At 38.4% G+C, this 18,582-nt stretch overlaps 2 protein-coding genes across 5 annotated transcripts in view; one reads left to right on the plus strand and one right to left on the minus strand.

The window, feature by feature from the left end:
- Positions 1 to 5,015, minus strand: part of htr7b (5-hydroxytryptamine (serotonin) receptor 7b) — a 38,659-nt gene extending 33,644 nt beyond the window's left edge. Inside the window, exon 1 of the mRNA XM_688581.8 lies at positions 4,889 to 5,015. The gene's annotated coding sequence lies outside the window, so the exon portion shown is untranslated. The remainder of the gene's footprint in view (positions 1 to 4,888) is intronic.
- ppp3ccb (protein phosphatase 3, catalytic subunit, gamma isozyme, b) overlaps positions 1 to 18,582 on the plus strand; it is a 55,944-nt gene that overhangs the window by 3,962 nt on the left and 33,400 nt on the right. For all 4 annotated transcript variants that reach the window (NM_001080594.2, XM_005155313.6, XM_005155314.6 and 1 more), the window contains 2 exon segments: positions 11,895 to 12,092; positions 13,133 to 13,257. In NM_001080594.2, coding sequence (NP_001074063.2) covers positions 11,895 to 12,092; positions 13,133 to 13,257 — 323 coding nt within the window.

The following is an 18,582-nucleotide window of genomic DNA, read 5'->3' on the forward strand; positions in this document are numbered from 1 at the left end:
GCAGCTCATTGATGCAAACTAACGGTACCTTAACATAGGCTGGGCAATATGGCAAAAATGGAATCTCAATAATTATTTTTCATATTGATTGATAACGATGTATATTTACTGTTAATGCTTCCAGATTTTAAAAAGTATCCCAACAATTACTGAAGCCACAAAAAGTAGAGGGTACATTAAATGGCATAACACATTTTCAGTTTACATTTCCTGTGGCCGAAAATTTGGTATATCTCTAATACAGGGTTTCCATGGGGTCTTAAAGTATTAAAAGTTGATTAATCAATTATGCGAAAATTAAGGCCCTTAAAAGGTATTAAAAAGTCTTAATCATGTTTTTACGAGGTCTTAAGTTTTGTTCAAGCATTGTCCAGTGTTTGATTCCAAAAAAAAGCATAAATATATTTATTTTCCTTCTAATATTAACAACAGTGTGCTCAAACCACACCATTGGTTCGGGCCAGGGCGCATCCGGTCAAGCCCCTTCGTCCGGGTGATGTCACGCAATTTGGTGATGTGAAGCTCTCCACATGTAGTAAACCATAGAGCAAAACAGACAGCAAAATGGGAAAATGTAAGTTTGCGTACTCCTGGTTAGAGAAACAGGAGTTTAAACAGTGGCTGAAGCCTGTCGCTGAAAACAACCGTGTAATTTATTCTTTTAAGCTTTTGAGCTTATCTGAGTTTTGTTGCAAGGTTGTGCTCCACTAGTTTATTTAACTACAACTGTTTATTAAGTTAAAAGTTTGATACTAATTAGAACTAAAATATTCTGAGAAGGTCTTTAAAAAGTCTTTAAAAGGTATTGAAATTTCCTTTAGGATTCCTACATATACCCTGTAATATCAACATACTTTTTGATTCCTATTGTCGCACATTTCTGCTGTTATTATAATTATGATAATTAGATTATCAGTAAAGTTTCGAGCTTATCACTAGCTATGTTTGCATCCAAATATGCAAATTAACTTTATACACAAAACTGGATTACTGCTTTATTCGCACGTATTTTATGCAATGTTTCCATCCAACAAGTCAAAGTGAACAAAATCGCCACTTCCTGATTAACTGGCGCCAAATCAAGAGTAAAAACAAAATTTGCTGCGGCAGGAGAAGCTGCGCAAATCTTTTTTTTTTATTTAACAAATGGCTTTCGTCTCAGTAGGTAATCCTGAAACGCAGTGAAAGCGTGGTGGCATTTGAAGGCATGAGACACGGAACACAGATGCTCTTGATTCTTAAGGTCATTAATAATATAACAACACTAATACTGAAATAGTAAGGCGTTTTAGAGTGACCAAAACATGTTTCAGAGGTTTTACAGTGTGCTAAACTTGCTGGTTTGTCCATTCTCACACATTTTTATCATCACATGATCTCTTATAACAATAACACACAACTTTTTTTTAATGCGCATAGTGGAATTTGTTCGGTAAATGTGTTTCCATCGGAGTTTAGGTCCATCTTTTCTTATCGAATAAAGTTTATCCTGGTTATGCGCATATGTTTTTTTCATGCGTATTTTTGAAATTTATGTGCATCTTGGCGTTTCCTACAACCGTTTTTATGCGCATATCTAAAAAGCGCATAAAAATAGGTGGATGAAAATGTAACTTTTTATTGAGATAAATGTTATAATTTTATCATTTATCGGCCCAGCCCTACCTCAACATAGCTAAGGGCATACTCGCACTATGTACAGTTGCCTTGAACCGGGCCAAAGCACGCTTTTCGCCCCTCCCGTCCGGCCTGACAGCCCGCAGTCACATTACATTAGGGCCTGGGCACACTTATGTCATCGATGCTGCGCTGTTGAGTAAGCGCTTTTGCTCAGCACAGTGGAGATTGCTTTAGTTATACCGTTTTTAGCCGTTTGATGTGCAGTGACACGCAGTCAAATATTTTGCCGAACAGATCAGCCAATTTTGACACTCATAAACAATCATAAAGTCCTCGTGCTGCAGGAATTAGGAGGTTTGCTGAAGGTACGCAGCTGTCGTGCAGTGAGGGGTAGGGTTGTAACAATATACCGGTATGACGGTTTACCACGATTTGAACGTGCACGATTATCATACCATGAAAAATTGCATATCAACGATTTTAACCCTTAAAGACCGACACAGCCGCCCGCGGCTAAAAATAAGTATTGCTCTTAAATGTTTAATAACTTTTGATCCGCTGATCCGATTCATACAATTCAAAGATTGGCATAAAGAAGAGAATCTCAGCTTTCCAGTGCTGTATCAAGTAACATTCGCGGACTTTCAGAGGCTCCGGAATCAGTGCGGTTACGTCATCAAAATTTGACAACGCTGATTTGACAAAGAAACGCTCGTCACTGTGTCTCCGGACAAACCAGACATGATACATTGATGCATTGTCCCTCCTCCATGCCCAGATTGGTTCAAACTCGCTATATCACAACCAATAAGCATAGGTTTCACTTTTGTTTGTGGACCAACACTGAGCTTTTTGAACAACACGGAATGAGAGATAGGCATACATTTCTGCGCGGCTAAATAAAACGCAAAAAAAAAAAAGTTTTGCATGAAATAATTCTCATACTAAGTACTTTTGCATGCACAGCAGCACAGAAACATGACAAAACAGTGACACAGCAAAGACGAACTGCTGCTCTTGCTGTTTTCAAAAGACGCAAATGAAGGTGCAGCTGTTTGTCTCCAAAACCATCTCCAAATCCATATCCACAGACAACCATATCCATGCTGGCACATAAAACCTAAGGATGTTCCATATTGAATCTAGTTTCGTTATGTAACTATTTATAGTATAGTAAATATTTATATCTATTTTTTTACTGAGGATTTGCACCATGTTTATTTGGACTTTGACACATTATTTATTATTTTTTTATTTGTTCATTGTACAAGTGGACACATTCTCTCACCTCAGCGGTCAAGATTAAGTCCTGAAAATCTCAACATGCTTACATTTCTTCATCACAACCTAGACTGAAAAAAACAACGCTTTAAATACATGTTTACAGCCATAAACTTGGTATTGCACTTTTGGTCTCCCATTTATCCTGCTTATAAGGAAGGACAGTTTAAGTTTATTTTTGTCTAATCTTAAAAGACCCTGCTAGTTTATTCCTTCTAATTTAATTTATTAAAATGGGAGATTTTTCAGTTTATTTTTATAAAAGACTTCTATAGTTCTATTAAAATGGTTCTTTCAAAAGTTTGTTGAAATAAAACCTTTGTTCAGTCAGAAAACGTGTTCTTATTCTTTTCAGGGTCTTTGCTATGAGAATTACTATTTAATACCGTATACCGCGAAACCGTCAAACCGTGGTATTGTTTTAGACGATTATCATACCGTAAAAAATTCATACCGTTACAACCCTAGTGAGGGGTTTGCTTCTTTAATAAACTACGACAGTTTGCGTTCACTGAACAGTAAGAATGATTAATTAATCCATATGAAACGGTCCCTTAAAAGTCATGTCTTGCTTTCAGTTTCGGGCTTAGGCGTGTTTTGCACTCACACACAACCGTACCAAAGCACTTCTCAAACGATCCGGTAAACTGAAATGGGCACGGTTCAGATAGCATAGTGTGAGTAGGCTTTAATTATCAACAACAAAACTAAAATGCAGTATTATACATGTCAGGAAAGTAGCTAGCAATGTCTGTTTGTAAAGAATATATACACCTGCGCAGCTTTTTTTTTCTTCTTTTTATTTTTTTGGAAAATCAGCTTTTGTATTTTGCATAGGAATGATAGACATTGTTTTCAAAAATGTTTGCATTTTCAGACTGCTTATGAGTGGCTGAATTTAATCTGGTGTTCTGGATTTAGTTTAAAATGGTTTACCAGGAGTCAACCTCGGAACTCAAAGTAGGTCAAATTTTTTTCGATTAGCTTTCATTGAAAATCGATTCTTCTGAACTCTAGAACCCAACTGTTGGACGTCTTTAAAGCACTCTTATCTAGTGACACATCAATGCTGAGTGCTAGAATTCTACTATACCACCTCTGAGCTATTGGTAGGCGTTGTTTTTTCTTCTTTTTTTTTTCTGGCCGATGAAATTCAAATGAATTCTGTAGGCTCAAATGATGAAATATTAAAAGCTTGTTTACAGCATGCTTTTGTTAGTTTTGTCCAGAAAACATTGCATTTAGAAGGTAAAATTACAAAAGCTTCTCTTCAAACGGACTGTAAGCTTTGCGCGAATGAACTCCAGCATGATTGAAGTGCTGAGTGGGAGTTGAGGTTCTCTCCAAGGCCGCGTCTTGATGAGTCCTCCCACAGCTAAAGCACGGAGCGTGGGGAATCAAGGATCGCAGCGGCACTTTTCTACTCCGCACTCATCAGCCGAGCCAGGCTTGGAACAATGTGACGGAGGCGGAGGAAAGATGAGGTTAAGTGCCTTTAAAAGCTTTGATTAGTTGCTAGACGTTTCCATGCAACTCTTTTCTCACTTTCGCCTGCTGAGAATGGCAGACAGTGCAGCGGTTGTTGTGTTGTGTATTTAAACGTGGACCAGCAGTCAGTTAAAAGCTTTAAAGGTTAGCATGAGAGAGTAATTCAAGCTGGGTTGCATTCTGTAGATATTTTTTGTTTTGTTTTGAGGGGTGGGGAACATCAGCACCCTGCCCACTCTAAGTCATTTCACCATCTAATCCACATTGTCTAGAAATGAGCGAGTTACACAGCTGACTCTAATATACAGTTTTGGACCCCCATCAGTCTGCTGTTGAATTTGATGTTTTGACCTTTTGGCTTATTTACAGATAGAAACTAGAGCTGTCAGGGTCAACGTCACCCTGCTTGTGTAATTATTCTGTCCTCATGCATGATTAACGGACCTCAGGCCCAGTCTCTCACCCTTCCACCATGGCCTCTCTCTAGGTTCGCTCTTACCGCCCAAGATAGCTCCTGTCCTCCTTGCCAAGAACCTCAAAGTCCATGTGATTTCTTGCCTAAAATGTTCTCTAATATCTGTTTTAAAAAATAGTTAGTGAGATTAAACCACAGATCTGACTGACACAGGAAGTTACGCCTTTTCTAGCTTCCTTATTAATATACATGTACACTGGTCCAAACAAGTCTTAAAGGGATAGTTCACCCAAAAGTGAAAACTCATCATTTGCTCACCAGCCTCAGAAAAAAGAAATCAGTGGTCTCTGAAATGACATAAAACTGAAACTATTTATGAAATGTTCATATGCATCTTTGAAGACATTAATGTATTGCATTTTTATTATTGGGCTATGGATGAGAGTGCAAAAAGTACTAAGTTGCTTAACTTTTTTTTTTTTACTGGGCTGCGATATAACAAGAATAATGTACACCACTAATGTAGTACAGTTGCCTCACTACTGGGTAAATATATATCCTGGTACTTTGATAGTAAAATCCTCCCCCCGTCCTGAGGGCTTCATTTTCACATGCAAATGCACCACACCGAGAGGTTACACATTTTCACTGCCATTTTCTCAGAAGGGTGAACTCAGCCCTCGAGCCAGATAATAGCCCTGTTACAGCTTTAGTTAAAACAGGCAAATGAGCAGGTGTTCTTCCTTTATTCTGTCAGCCGTGAAAGATTCACTCTTCCTCATACTGGCATGCAACAAGACCAACACCCTCTGATGGTTTCTGCCTGAACTGACTCCAAAGTCATCAAAAACAGTTTATTTTATAAAGCCATTTCATTCTTTGCTCCTAATTCCACCAGTGGAGTCCCAGGTTTGCAGTCAGCTGAGCTCCAAGCTTTATTGTGGTCTATCATGCCTGTGGTCCCAGCGCTTAAAGCCGTGGATGCCGGCCAGGCCCACATTCTTCTGGAGAGCAAGCCGTGCCAACCTGGCCTGTGACCCTGGCAGAGAGGATTCCTTATCGAGGCTAACAGCTGGCCTTCTACCCCACCCCAATTTCAGGACGTAACTTCCCAACTCCTCTTAAACTGGTTTGAATGTTGTGGAATTCCTGCAACTGAAAATAGCTCAAGGCTCAGGGGGTTGCAGAGCAACTCCAGCAGGCATTTGTTTGCATGCCGCCTGCCTCAGCATTCGCTCATGCGCACATCGTCTGAATGTAATATCCCAGCCCCCAGGTTGTCAAGGGTTTGTTTAAGCTGTCTTCTGCGCAACGGCAAGGCCTTCATGTCTTCTTAACAAGGCCCGTGCGTGTTCGTTGGGGGAAGGGACGGGGCCAGCTGTGGCCATATGTGTTCTGATAACCCACACAGCTTCGTGGGAGAGACCCAAATTCAGACCAATAATGTTAACCTTTATTACCGTGCATATGTTTCACTTTTAGTTCCTGGAAATCAGCTTACCATTGAATTTTTTCATTCAACCTCGTGCAGCAATGCATTTTCGGTTATTGTCATGAATTGAGTAATAACTTGACAACTTGCAACCACAGACTTTTACACATTCCAGGGATAGTTAGGTCATGCATTGTTTTTGCATGAATTCCCCCCAGGCAAAACCAGTTAAGTCCAGGGTGTGCCTTACAACCAATGTTATTGGTCAATTCATCCACACAGTTCAGAATTCATCCATTCTATTCAGCCTTAACATTGATCAGATTAGTTTGACTGTATTGCTGTATGCTTTAACAAAGTTAAGGAAAATGTTTAATGGTGGAACAAATACTGAAAAAAATCATACTCTCATTAAAGTAGGGCTGGCTGATAAAATCGGTATCGATATTCATTTTTTGACCGAACACCATTGTCAATATTGATTAAAAAAAAAGGTTTGGTATGTTGTTTCGGTATGAAGCGCTTGGAAGCAATGTCAGTAAGCTTGGGGTGTAAGTTTGTCATTTCCAATTGAGGCACACGCATTTTCAGGCTGCACCTTGTTGAAAAAGCATCTGAACTTTTCTGTGTGTACAGAGTGCACAGCAATTCATGCAAGTATAACTAACCAATCTGCTTTACACTTTGTATGAAACATACACATTTCAGTAATAATGGCAGACTATATACGTAAGACAAACATGGCGCACCCAAGCACTGCATCAGTTTTCACTTTTCTTTATAAACTTGCATCGGAGCTGCAACAGTTTCTGTTTGTTATGATCTGAGAAAATGGTTGAGGGTCACCTGGGGTCCGTTCTTCGTACGTGGATTACTTAGTTAGCTGGATTTGGATATTGACGATTTGACATGATCCAGGATCGTTTCGTTCTTCGAAGCTGATCTGAGAGTTGTTGTCATGGCAACAGTTCTTCTAGCTCAAACCTGATCGGAAGCAGGTTCAATTCATATAAACAGGATTAGATCGGGTCAGTTCAAGCAAAGATAATAGAGAAAGTACCGAATTATGATATTTTCTTACAGTAGTAGTTATATACACTTGGGAAAAAAGTTTTAAAAAATTAACTATATATATAAAGTTATAGTTATTAATAAAATAAATAAAGTTATATTAACAAAACTTATGCAATCTGCACCCACGAAATGAAAGTACAAAGATAAAATTTATTGATATGAACTTTTTAGATCGCTTTAGTACAATTTGTGTATGATAATAGAAATGCAGAATATGTGACTTTTTAAAAAAAAGAAATAATACATTAATGCAGTCATGAACATGTTAGTAAATATGCCAGTGATTATGCTTCACAAAAGTTGCAGACGCCTTCACCAATATGCTTTTGTAAACATCCAGTTATTCCATACAGCGATTAAAAAAACGGCTACTGTAATGAAGAAAATATTTTCTAAATGTAGAACTAAATACATTGATATGCATTGAAATACATGATAAATACTCTTGACACATGAAAGTGTAAAGCCTGCAGTTCACAACATACGTGGAAGGTTATTGCGTGTCATATTTAACAAACCGTCGACTGCTAGTTTGATGTAATTTTGCTCACATGGATAATTGAATATTAATCAGATGATGTCATTACGCTGCTGTTTCGTCAGCCAATCGTTGCATTGCTGATCATGATTTCGAGGATCGATAGATCTGTCCTTCACAACACACGCAGCGATCTCAGATCAGTTCATCCAGACATTCTAATCTGATTCACGAACTTGTTTGAAGAACCAAATTATCCAGAGATCAGTTATCAAGATTAAAAGATCCAGGATCGGCAAAATCATCTTAGATCATTTAAACGAGGTACGAAGAACGGACCCCTAGTTACAAGAGATACCGGGTGAGCGCGAGCACACGTGCTTTTCCCTTCAAGTCAGAATAACAACACATGCAAAAATGAGTGCCGTAAAGCAGCGAGGAGATTGTGAATAAAAAAGGATATAAGAATGTCACCAGAGTGGCTTTTTGGTTTCTTTTCGTGTGCATCCCAGCCACTAGCTCCTCTTCTGAAAGATTTTTTTAGCGTTGGTGGTAATATAGTTGTTCAACTTCATAATTTTTAATGTTGCAGTATGTATTTGAAAAATGATGGTTCGTTTCTTTACTTGAAAGCTCATATTCGATTATCATAATTTGTTTTGTTGACAGAGTTTGAGGTTTACTGTATCATTATTAACGTTAAAAATATATAACGACACCTTAACGTTTGCTTTGTTTGTTCAGTATTTATGCTTTACTAGTATTGCACACACTTTGTAACATTTTTATTTATCAAATTTAGGAGTCTCTTCAACACTTTGTTTTCTTTATTATGAAGAGATGAAATACTTTGTTTTTAAATATTTTTGTTTTTTGACTATTAAAACTATTTGCTTTTGTAATGTTTGTAAATTAAAATAAAGTGGTTAAATAAAAAAATCCTAATAGTCCTAAATGTATAGTCAAAAAATATTCAGTAATTATCGATATCGAATGAAATGAAACATATTGTGATAATTTTTTTTTGCAATATCGTCCAGACCTAAAGTACTATTACTTGCCAAAAATGTAGTGCAAGTAGAGGATGAGTATGTTTTCTAATAATTACTCAAAAGTAGCCCTTAGTACTTGAGTAGTGATTTAAATTATCATACCCTGCAAATTAAAAACGTAGATTACGTCATGTAATCATCATGTGTTTCAAACTATTCATGGACTAAACAATTTTAAATGTGAGATTAATTCAATGTGAGAATCAATTGCATTAATATGTGCACCTTTATGCATTTACATGCAGAGCGAATCTGTAACCCAAAGGGCAGAAATCTGGCTGTGACAATATGTGAATGCTTATGTACTTTAAATCCTGACTAACAAGCAATGAGTGTCCAGCAGTTGGTGCCACAAACCAAGCTTGTGTAGCACTGATAGATTACATGAAATTGTATATGTATTTAAAAACGTACCATTCTGTAGTGAATTTGATTATATTTTAAGGACATGTCATGATTTCAGTCCTCATGCATTTCAGCAGACATTCTTTGTTTTATAGTCTGACTTAGTGTAAATTAAAACTTAGTCTTTCTGTTGTTGCTCTTAAATGGTTTCGTCTTGTACACCTAATGCTTCTCCTCTAAACATGTATGCTTATAAAGTCTTCCTTTCTTAAAGTTAGTCTTTTTGATGCTATTTTTGTATGTGCAAAAGGGCTGCACAATTGATCTAATTTCTAATCATGATCACTGTTACACAATTACAATTACTGTTACACAACATGCCACAATTACAAACAAATATGATATTATGCCATGCGATTGCAATGGTATAAAGGTAATTAAAACTTCAATTATGTACATTGTTATAACCGTAATTGATAATCGCAATTATGATTTCAATGGAATAATCGACTATTATGATATTTTTTTTGTCATAATCGTGCAGCCCTAATGTGCAATGTGATTGGACTGAAATCACAGGTCTGGTTAATCTACTTGCCAATCACCATAGACTAGATTAAATAAAGTAGTGACCACAGATAGAGGGAAAATAGCACAGATACAGAACAAAAATGTAAAAGAACATGTTTTAAACTAAAGTACAATTGTTGTGGAAATTACAGTAATTTGAGTATTTGTAATTTTCTACTTTACACCATTGGGCTTAATTTCTGATTGCTTGTACAAATTTGGCTGGTGGATGAATAATATGAAGATGAAGATATGTTTGGAGACAATGGATCCAACATTTAGTGTTGTCCTTAGGCATGGGACGATAATCGTTGTCAAGGTTTACCACGGTTTGGAAAAGTCAAGGTTTTAAAACCACTAAAATTTTCTCCTGAATTGTTTCTGCAGTATATGTAAGATTTTTTTTAATGACTATTTTGTTTTTTAGAACAACAGTAGCTCTAGCAGGAAAGATATCCATAGATGCCATTTTAAATTGTAAAGAAATCTTTGTTTTAGAAACTAATGAAGACAGCGGAAATCAATAGCTATGTTTCCATCTAAAATTGTGAAATAACTTTATGGTCAACTGGAATATCGCATAAAAGATGAGCAGCATTTCCATCCACCGGGTCAAAGAGAACAAAATCATCACTTCCTGATTAACTGATGCCAAATATCAACAGTAAAAATAAAATTTGCTGCGTCGGAAGAAGCTGCATGAGTCTTTTCTTCATTTAATAAATGACTTGTGCCTCATAAGACAATCTTGGCATGCAGTGAACGCGTGGTGGCGGTTGAAGGTGCTCAGCTTGCTGCTTTGTCAGTTCACTCACATTGTCATCATCACATGATCTCCTATAATAAAATCACATGACTTTTTTTTTAAATGCGTATATTGGAATTTGTTCCGTAAAAGTGTTTCCATCGTTTATGTTTAAGTTTATGTGCATCTTTTATTATCGAAATAAATAGTTTATCTTATTCATTTTTTAAAATGTATGCACATCTTGGCGTTTCATTTTTTTTTATGTGCTTAAAAATAGGTGGATGGAAACGTAGCTAATGATTCATTTGAATTATTTAACCTGACATGTTCACTGTTCCAAAATATTATAAATGTTTCTAAAATAAAGTATATTGTGCTCAAGGGGGAAAAAGTTTTAGTTTTTTTACCCAGACATTTAAAAAGAATAGATTTTAGAGCAGTAATCCCAATACCGTGAAACTGTGATATTTTTATCCAAGGTTATCATACCAACGGCATCCTATACCGGCCCATGCCTAGATGTCCTAGCAACTAACCAGAACACCCTAACATCATCATAATGTTGTTTTGGGGGGGTGGGAGGGGGGAAATCAAATAAATTTGAGGTTTTTAGAATTGAATCCTTTTTAATAGTTCATTTATTAGTTAAATGTTAGCATGCTACTCATCCCCCACTGTTTGTGCTATGTGATACTTCAATCATGCAGCTAATTGTGCCATTTTCGGCTGCTGGAAAAAAAAAATCATCTTACACAGAGCACCTTAGCAACTGTAAAGCAATGCCATGGCAACTGCCCAGAATACCCTAACATCACTGTGGCGAGTTTTGCACTGGCAAACACTAGGGATGTGCTGCATTTCCCAACAACTTGTTTTAAATTCCTGAATAATTGGCTTGGTAAAATCTTGCTTAAAAAAGCCTTCGAGTTTTTCCTCCCAGAAGTCTGAAAGTGGCCTGTTTAGAAAGCCTTGCTCTTAAGATATTTTTATTTAGAGTAACACTGAAACAAATTTGTCGGCACTTTTTGTTTTTATCACACACCATCTGGTTATGAATTTGAGGAAAAGACGCACTTCCTTAACTTGTAGACACTTTGGTCAACAGATGCTCTGATAGACTCTGAAACTTCACCACAGTTTTCGAATCTCTCAAAACATGCTGCTTTAAATTTAGAGATACGATGCGACTCTCTGTTGAACAGTTCCAGATCAATGCGAGTTCTAAATTGCTCTGCTACAAAGTTGTAATCCATTTTGTACAGCAAGAAGTGTTAAAAAGCATACATAATGTCCTCTTGCATGTACTGTGTGTATCAAACGCTTGCCAGCAGGGTTTCCCTGTGACTAACAAGAGTAAAGAATTGAGTCTTCCTTTCTTCTCTCTCCCGCAGCGGTGCCGTACCCTCCCACAACGCGGCTCACCATGAAAGAGCTGTACGAGGACGGCAAGCCCAAGGTGGAGCTTTTGAAGAGCCACCTGGTGAAAGAGGGCCGCCTGGAGGAGGACGTGGCCCTACGCATCATCAACGATGGAGCCAACATCCTCCGCCACGAGAAGTGCATGCTGGAAGTCGAGGCGCCCATCACAGGTAGGCTGTTCTGATGACTCACTTTGCGGTGACACTTAAAAACCTGTCGTGATTCACAAGCAACGGCTTCATCCAGGATGTGGTTCTCAAAGGAGCTTTTCTCGCAAAGCCTAATGCCACACAATCACAGAAAAGCACAATGCCCACTGGTGTTGATACTCGCCCACACACCTGCTACCTTAGAAGCGAGTTATTTTGTTGATCTACAGGGAGACAATTCACAGAATCTCAGACTCATGAAGATACCCTCAAGGTTCTGCGGTTACTTGATCGGGTGTCTCTATCATTCGTAATCTTTTTGGTTTAGTCTTGACCCCGACATAATCCTCAAGCCAGCAAGATAAGCATGATTATTTTCATACGGAGTTAGTCTTCCACAGCAACCCCTAATGTGGCTGCTCTATAAAGGTCAGAGAAACAGTTGCATCCTAGACTCTCTTTCGTGCACACCCCCACACTTTAATTCCCCAGCGGAGGCCACAGGAAACCCCCAGCACTCGCCATACACTCGAGCAAACACACAAACAGGTGTGTGGATATAAATGGGCACGTCTATCCACATCTAACCCCCCCCTCCTCAACCACTCTTTGCTCTCTCATGTTTTTCATAACATACACACACACACACACACACACACACATGCACATACACCGTGTGTAATGGTTCAGCCAAAAGAGAAAACTGGAAATTATTCGGCACATATGATTGAAATGGTGTTTCCATCTAACCTCTTCTAGAACTTTAAATTATTGAAAGGTAAGAGGAAATACTGTTGGTTTGGCCACATCCTGTTTGTGACCACTATAGATTTGTCTCACCATGCTGTTTTGAGTGGGCCTAGTATTTGTGCACTTTAGCTAGTAGGTTTTAATATTTGTGCACCCACAGGATTTCTGCTTCCATCTCTATTGCAGACATGTATTTGGCCTTTGCAACATTTTTCCAGGTTTTCACTCTGGCCATATCGTTCTAGTGAAGTCACACTTGTTGTTGCTGTACTTCAGGCATTTGTCTTACTGTATTTTGTCTCTGTCGTCAGTGTGCGGAGATGTCCACGGGCAGTTCTTCGACCTGATGAAGCTCTTCGAGGTGGGGGGTTCCCCGCACAACACACGCTATCTATTTTTGGGAGACTACGTGGATCGAGGCTATTTCAGTATTGAGGTGAGTGCTACTCTGCAACGATCCTAATGAGGTATGTAAAATAGGGTTAAGTGGTCAACAGCTGAGTCTCTCTAAAATGTCTGGATAAGCGTATTTTAAGAAAGCTGTATGTTCAATATGTGTTAATCTCTATCAGGATTGTCTGTGGCATGATGTTGATTACTATAGAAAATCATTTAACCTTGCCTCCTAAATTTGGCTGTATATCATGCATTGGTATTTAAGCCTATTTGACAATTATTATGAACAAAGAATAGTTTTTATAGCCTTACTGACTCTAAGAGCATAAAACCTTATTTGTCTGTTAAAATGAGACCAGTGTGATGTTTCACTTTCCTTATAGAATGTAACCCTAATGTAAGAATGTAACTCTAGTGGGGTTTGATTGAAATATGAGTACAACACAGACCAACGGTCTAAACAAACCAAAAACAGTGTGTAATTCCACCAGAAAAAGGACAGAATCCTCATGCATACCTGTCTTCTATTGGCCTTATTTTTCAATTCAGAAGTGTGCACGTTTTTGCTGTTTGTTTTAGAACAGGGGTACCCAAACTCTGTCTTGGAGGGCCAGTGTCCTGCAAAGTTTAGTTCCAACCCCAAACAGACACCTGGGCTAGCTAATCAAGCTCATATCAGGCTTTCTAAAAACATCCTTGCAGGTGTGTTGAGGCAAGTTGGATCCAAAATCTGCAGGACATCTGCCTATGGGAGAAATGACTAGGAATAATAAACACCAGAAAATGTCAAATTACTTGCTCTACAAACAAGTTCTTGCATGACTATACGAAGTAGAATCAAATATCAGTTTGCAGCATAACAAGCTGTTTTTAAAGGGCCATGAAACCCCCTCGTTTCAACAGGGTGTTTTCACACCTCTACTTTGGAAAAAGTCCGAAAAGTGGGCGTGTCCAGCTCTGTTTAGGGGGGAGTGTTGGAGGAAGAAAAGTGGGATGGTGTGGGAGTGTCTATTTGGGCACGCGCGAGTTTCAGAGTCAAAATACACACACACACACACACACACACACACACACATACAGGAGAAAGTGATGGTGTTTAACATACATGGACATCTGTAGTCGAATTATTTGTCAAATTATTAAATGTTGGACTTTAACTGCAGTTTGGCTCTTTCATTCAGGGAATTCATTCATGCCCCTCCCGACAAACGAGATATTTGATTCGAGGGGCTGCTCTAAGCGTGTATTTTTCATGCAATGTTTTATACTACACGGCGAATGAGAGAAAAAAAACCTCCGCATTTCCCGGAAACTTAGATGCACACGGCAGGTAGCGTCAGAAAGCCGCGCGTGTTATTCCGGTCACTAAATGCGGTAAAAACCCTACACGAGGTTAAAGTTTGGTTGTGGTGCTAACGTGTTTACACTCTGTGCAATAGTTTGTTAGATACGAACAAACTGAATAAACAAAGAGCACTGGTCGCTCACTTACCAAATCTGTAGAGACAGGACAATCACCAGCAACTAGAGCCGCGTCTTTATGAAGAGAATACTACAAACGATTCCAGATCTCAGCGTTTGCAGATGAGAACAGCTCTCAGGTAAACAATGTTTCTCCTTAGACACGTAAGTTATTGTTGTCGAGCGTCGCGTACACTGTAATCCACACGTGACTCTGAGCTCTCACAGAGAGAAAATGAAAACGAAACTTAACTGCAGCAAACTATAAAAGCAACACTTCACGCTTGTTTTGCCAACACAACGTGGCGTCTCTGTCCTGAAAACACGGTGATAGTAATGAATATTAATGAAGTTGCACAATAGAGTGCGCTGATTGGTTTAAACCAAGCCTTACTTATGCATTAATGCATCACACTGTAAGACGTAATAAGACTCACTCTGGCACAGACGTCCAGTCTGCACGCTGGAATAAAGGCTATTATGTCATGACCGTGACGCAGCTTCAAAAATTCGTTTCAAACCGGAAGTACGAATTTGCTTGAAATAACGCAAAAACAACCAATTTACACTTTTTAGTGTAATATAGGTGTCTTAATAGTGTTTTTAGCAGTGTGGGACACATATACGACTGTCAACAGCTCAAAAAATGTGTTTTGGTGTTTCGTGACCCTTTAATATCTAAAAATGAATGTAAGTGAATAAGACCGAATGTCTCGAGCCAAAAAGATTGAAATGGCTGCATCCGCTCGTACTCGAAAAATAAGGTGAATAATATGGAGGTAGTACGGTTCAGTAGTCATAAGAAACATCTTGCATCAGATTTTTATTTGAGCATGTGATGATGATATTCCTGGTTCAGGTTTTGATCCTAATAATGACACTTTTGAACACTAAGTGAACAGGACTAACTGTGCAGGGTTAATTAGCAAATAATGGTATTGATCATATCAACATCTATATTGCACACAATGTGGAGAAACTTCAAGCATTCCAGCAGTTTACAGGCACTTCACTATTCAACCAAAAAAGGTTGAATTAATAAAACCTGATTTTTAAAAAATGCAATTTCCCTAAAAAGTTTTGATTGTGTCTGATTTATCAACCGATTCAAGCGTATGCGTATGCTCCGGCTCAGCCTTCACGCAGTCGCTTACCCCTCACCGTGGCTGACGTGCACCTTTCAAAAAAATGTAACATGTTGCGACTACGCATAGCACAAGCTCTGTGATTGGTGGGCTTGGTATCGCTGACAAGTGTGAGTGGGGATGAGAGGCGCGGTAACCCATTGGAGCGAGTGTTTACAAGTGTTGAGTCCTGTGAAGGAGCTCCAAGTTAAAAAGTTTTGTTTTGCGTTTACCTTATGATTATTGTTGTTGCATGTCCACTGGTCCCCACCTCAGAATGAGTGAGTTTTAGCTACTTGTATATTAGGTAGCATTAAAAAAACACACACACCAGCGAAGATACTCGACACAGAGGAACATTATAACATACTGCCAGCTAGCTTTGCGGAAGTGTTATTGCAGAGTGACACAATTGCACAGAGAAGTATAAATGCACAACAACGTGCAAGGAAGGCTGTGGGTCATGCTGATCACTTGACGTAGAGGTATAAAGACATGGTTTAAGACAATCTGAAGAGCCTACCAAGTTCAGTTATGCAAATTTATCTTACCAGAAACTTTTTAATTTTGGCTTTGGAATTTGCCTAAAATCATTGTACTTTCCTGCTTCAGTAAAAATGTATTTCCGTGCATCACTAGCATGCCACAAATGTCATCAATAAAGACAACTCTATTAGAAATTCAGAGGGTTCTTTTTTTTTCAAAAAGAGACTAGTTTTCTGTTTAATTCCCTTTTATAATCTCTTTACAAAGTCTTCAGAAAATTTCAAGGCCATTTCAACACATCTGTGCCAAATGAAGTTACATCTTGTGCTTTGTCAACACTAAATGCATTCACATTTTAAGTGTCTTTGCACTCTGAATATGCCATGTGGCAGTTCTATTCAAGTACCCTCTGTTGTACCATGTATTATGATGATGCAATCAGCATGTCACCCCTGCCTGTAACACCGTGTTGTCATTGTAAAGCAACCACAAAGATGAAGCAAGTGGCATTAAAGGATTTATTGATCCTGCCATCCTGCAGTTCAGAGAATGTGATTCTCAACACTGGGGTTATGTGTACATTTTTTTTTTTTTCTTGTTAGAGAAAACTTCTGGTAAGCTTTATCAGCTGGCGTCTTTTATATTGTTGGGGTTGATGTCTGATGTCATTCTGAATGGGCTGGTGAGTGTGAGTCCTCAAAAAGCTTCCACCTTTGCGTCGCGGTTTGGCTGCAAAGTTCAGGAAAGGGAGAAATGTCATGGTTAAAAGAGGCTGCGTACGAGAGCAGACACACCGCTGCTCAATACCATCAAACACAGCTGAGGGTCCAGGGCCGCCGGCCACCTGAGATGCATGGAAAGAGAAGCATGTGTGTTTCACAACAAAGGCCAGGCTGAGTTCCTACTCCCACCCTGGACATCACAGGCCACAAAGCACTGAACTTCAGTCATCCGCCACACCACCCGCTAACTCCCTCTGACTGGGACGCTGCAGTCATCAAACGCTTCCGTAGGTTATGCCACCAGACTTTGCCCCACCCCAAAACCCAGAGCTGTGTGGAGAACTCTTTATTTTTGCAATTTCTGTCAGTATAAGACTTGATGAAACAGCCACCACTGCTGGGCCTTTTTAAAGATAACTGCGACCTAAAGCAGCATATCCTTCCTGACAGGATGAAGAAAAAAAAGTGTATTCTGCAGAGTCATCTTAAAATCAAATCGACAATTGTTACTGTTTACAGTATTTTTGTCATATATTGCATTTGTTCTAGGTTATCCTTAAATATTTATTTATTTATTTATTTACTTACTTATTTTTGTGTAGTGCCAGGGCAGGTAAACCTGTCACTCATATTAGGTCAGCCAGTAGCAAACCACAACCATGCAACAGTCCAATCAACTCTCAGTTGAGTAGATTAGTGGGCATCCACTAGGCCTGCACGATTCTGGCTAAAATGAGAATCACCATTTTTTTTTTTCTTTTTTTTTTGCTTAAAATCAAGATCACTATTTTGTAGATGTAAAATAAAGCTTAATATAAGGAGGCTATTATTATTGTTAAACAAATGGTAAAACAACAATAATAATATTAGGCATATGTCTACTGTTGGTTAAAATGCTACATTTTGTGTGGACTTGAACAGACTTTAAATTTGTCCTGGTTGTTAATTTACAGTAGTGAGGACATCAGAATAAAACTATTAATTATTGTAAAGTTGAATTATTATGTTTGAGACACATGCTTGTCATTTGTCGTTGACATCAATTTTAGACCCTTTTATTCACTGATAAAATAAAATCTGTCATCTTATTCCCTCTTGCATTCAACATTAGAGCAGTTATACTGACCCAGTAAACATTTATTTTCATGCACAACACTTTGTGTTCGCTATGGAAAAAAAGCATATCAAATGCTTGTGGTAATCATAATGCTAAAATGTGATATTTGGTTTCACTTTCACTGCTTATGTCGTGGCTGTCGTCACTTGGAGGGAAAAAAAAGATACATGCAAATCATACTTCATAAAACAGCTCCTGAGAATCGATCACTCTGCAACAAACTGAACGTTTTTTTTTTCCAACTTTATTACCCTTTACTCACAGACAATGCAGGTTCTGTTCACTAATGTAGACATCATTGGCAGACATGCGCGCATCCTCTTGGTAATAAACAAACAGTGTGTCAGCTCGTGTAATTTCGCGGTTTTGAATATGTCATTACATTAACACAGATTTTCTATCTTTGGGTGAATTATTCCTTATAAATACAGTAAATACAGTGTGAAACCTTTATT

Source organism: Danio rerio, chromosome 10 (assembly GCF_049306965.1).
Source record: "Danio rerio strain Tuebingen ecotype United States chromosome 10, GRCz12tu, whole genome shotgun sequence".
Taxonomy (NCBI): Eukaryota; Metazoa; Chordata; class Actinopteri; order Cypriniformes; family Danionidae; genus Danio; species Danio rerio.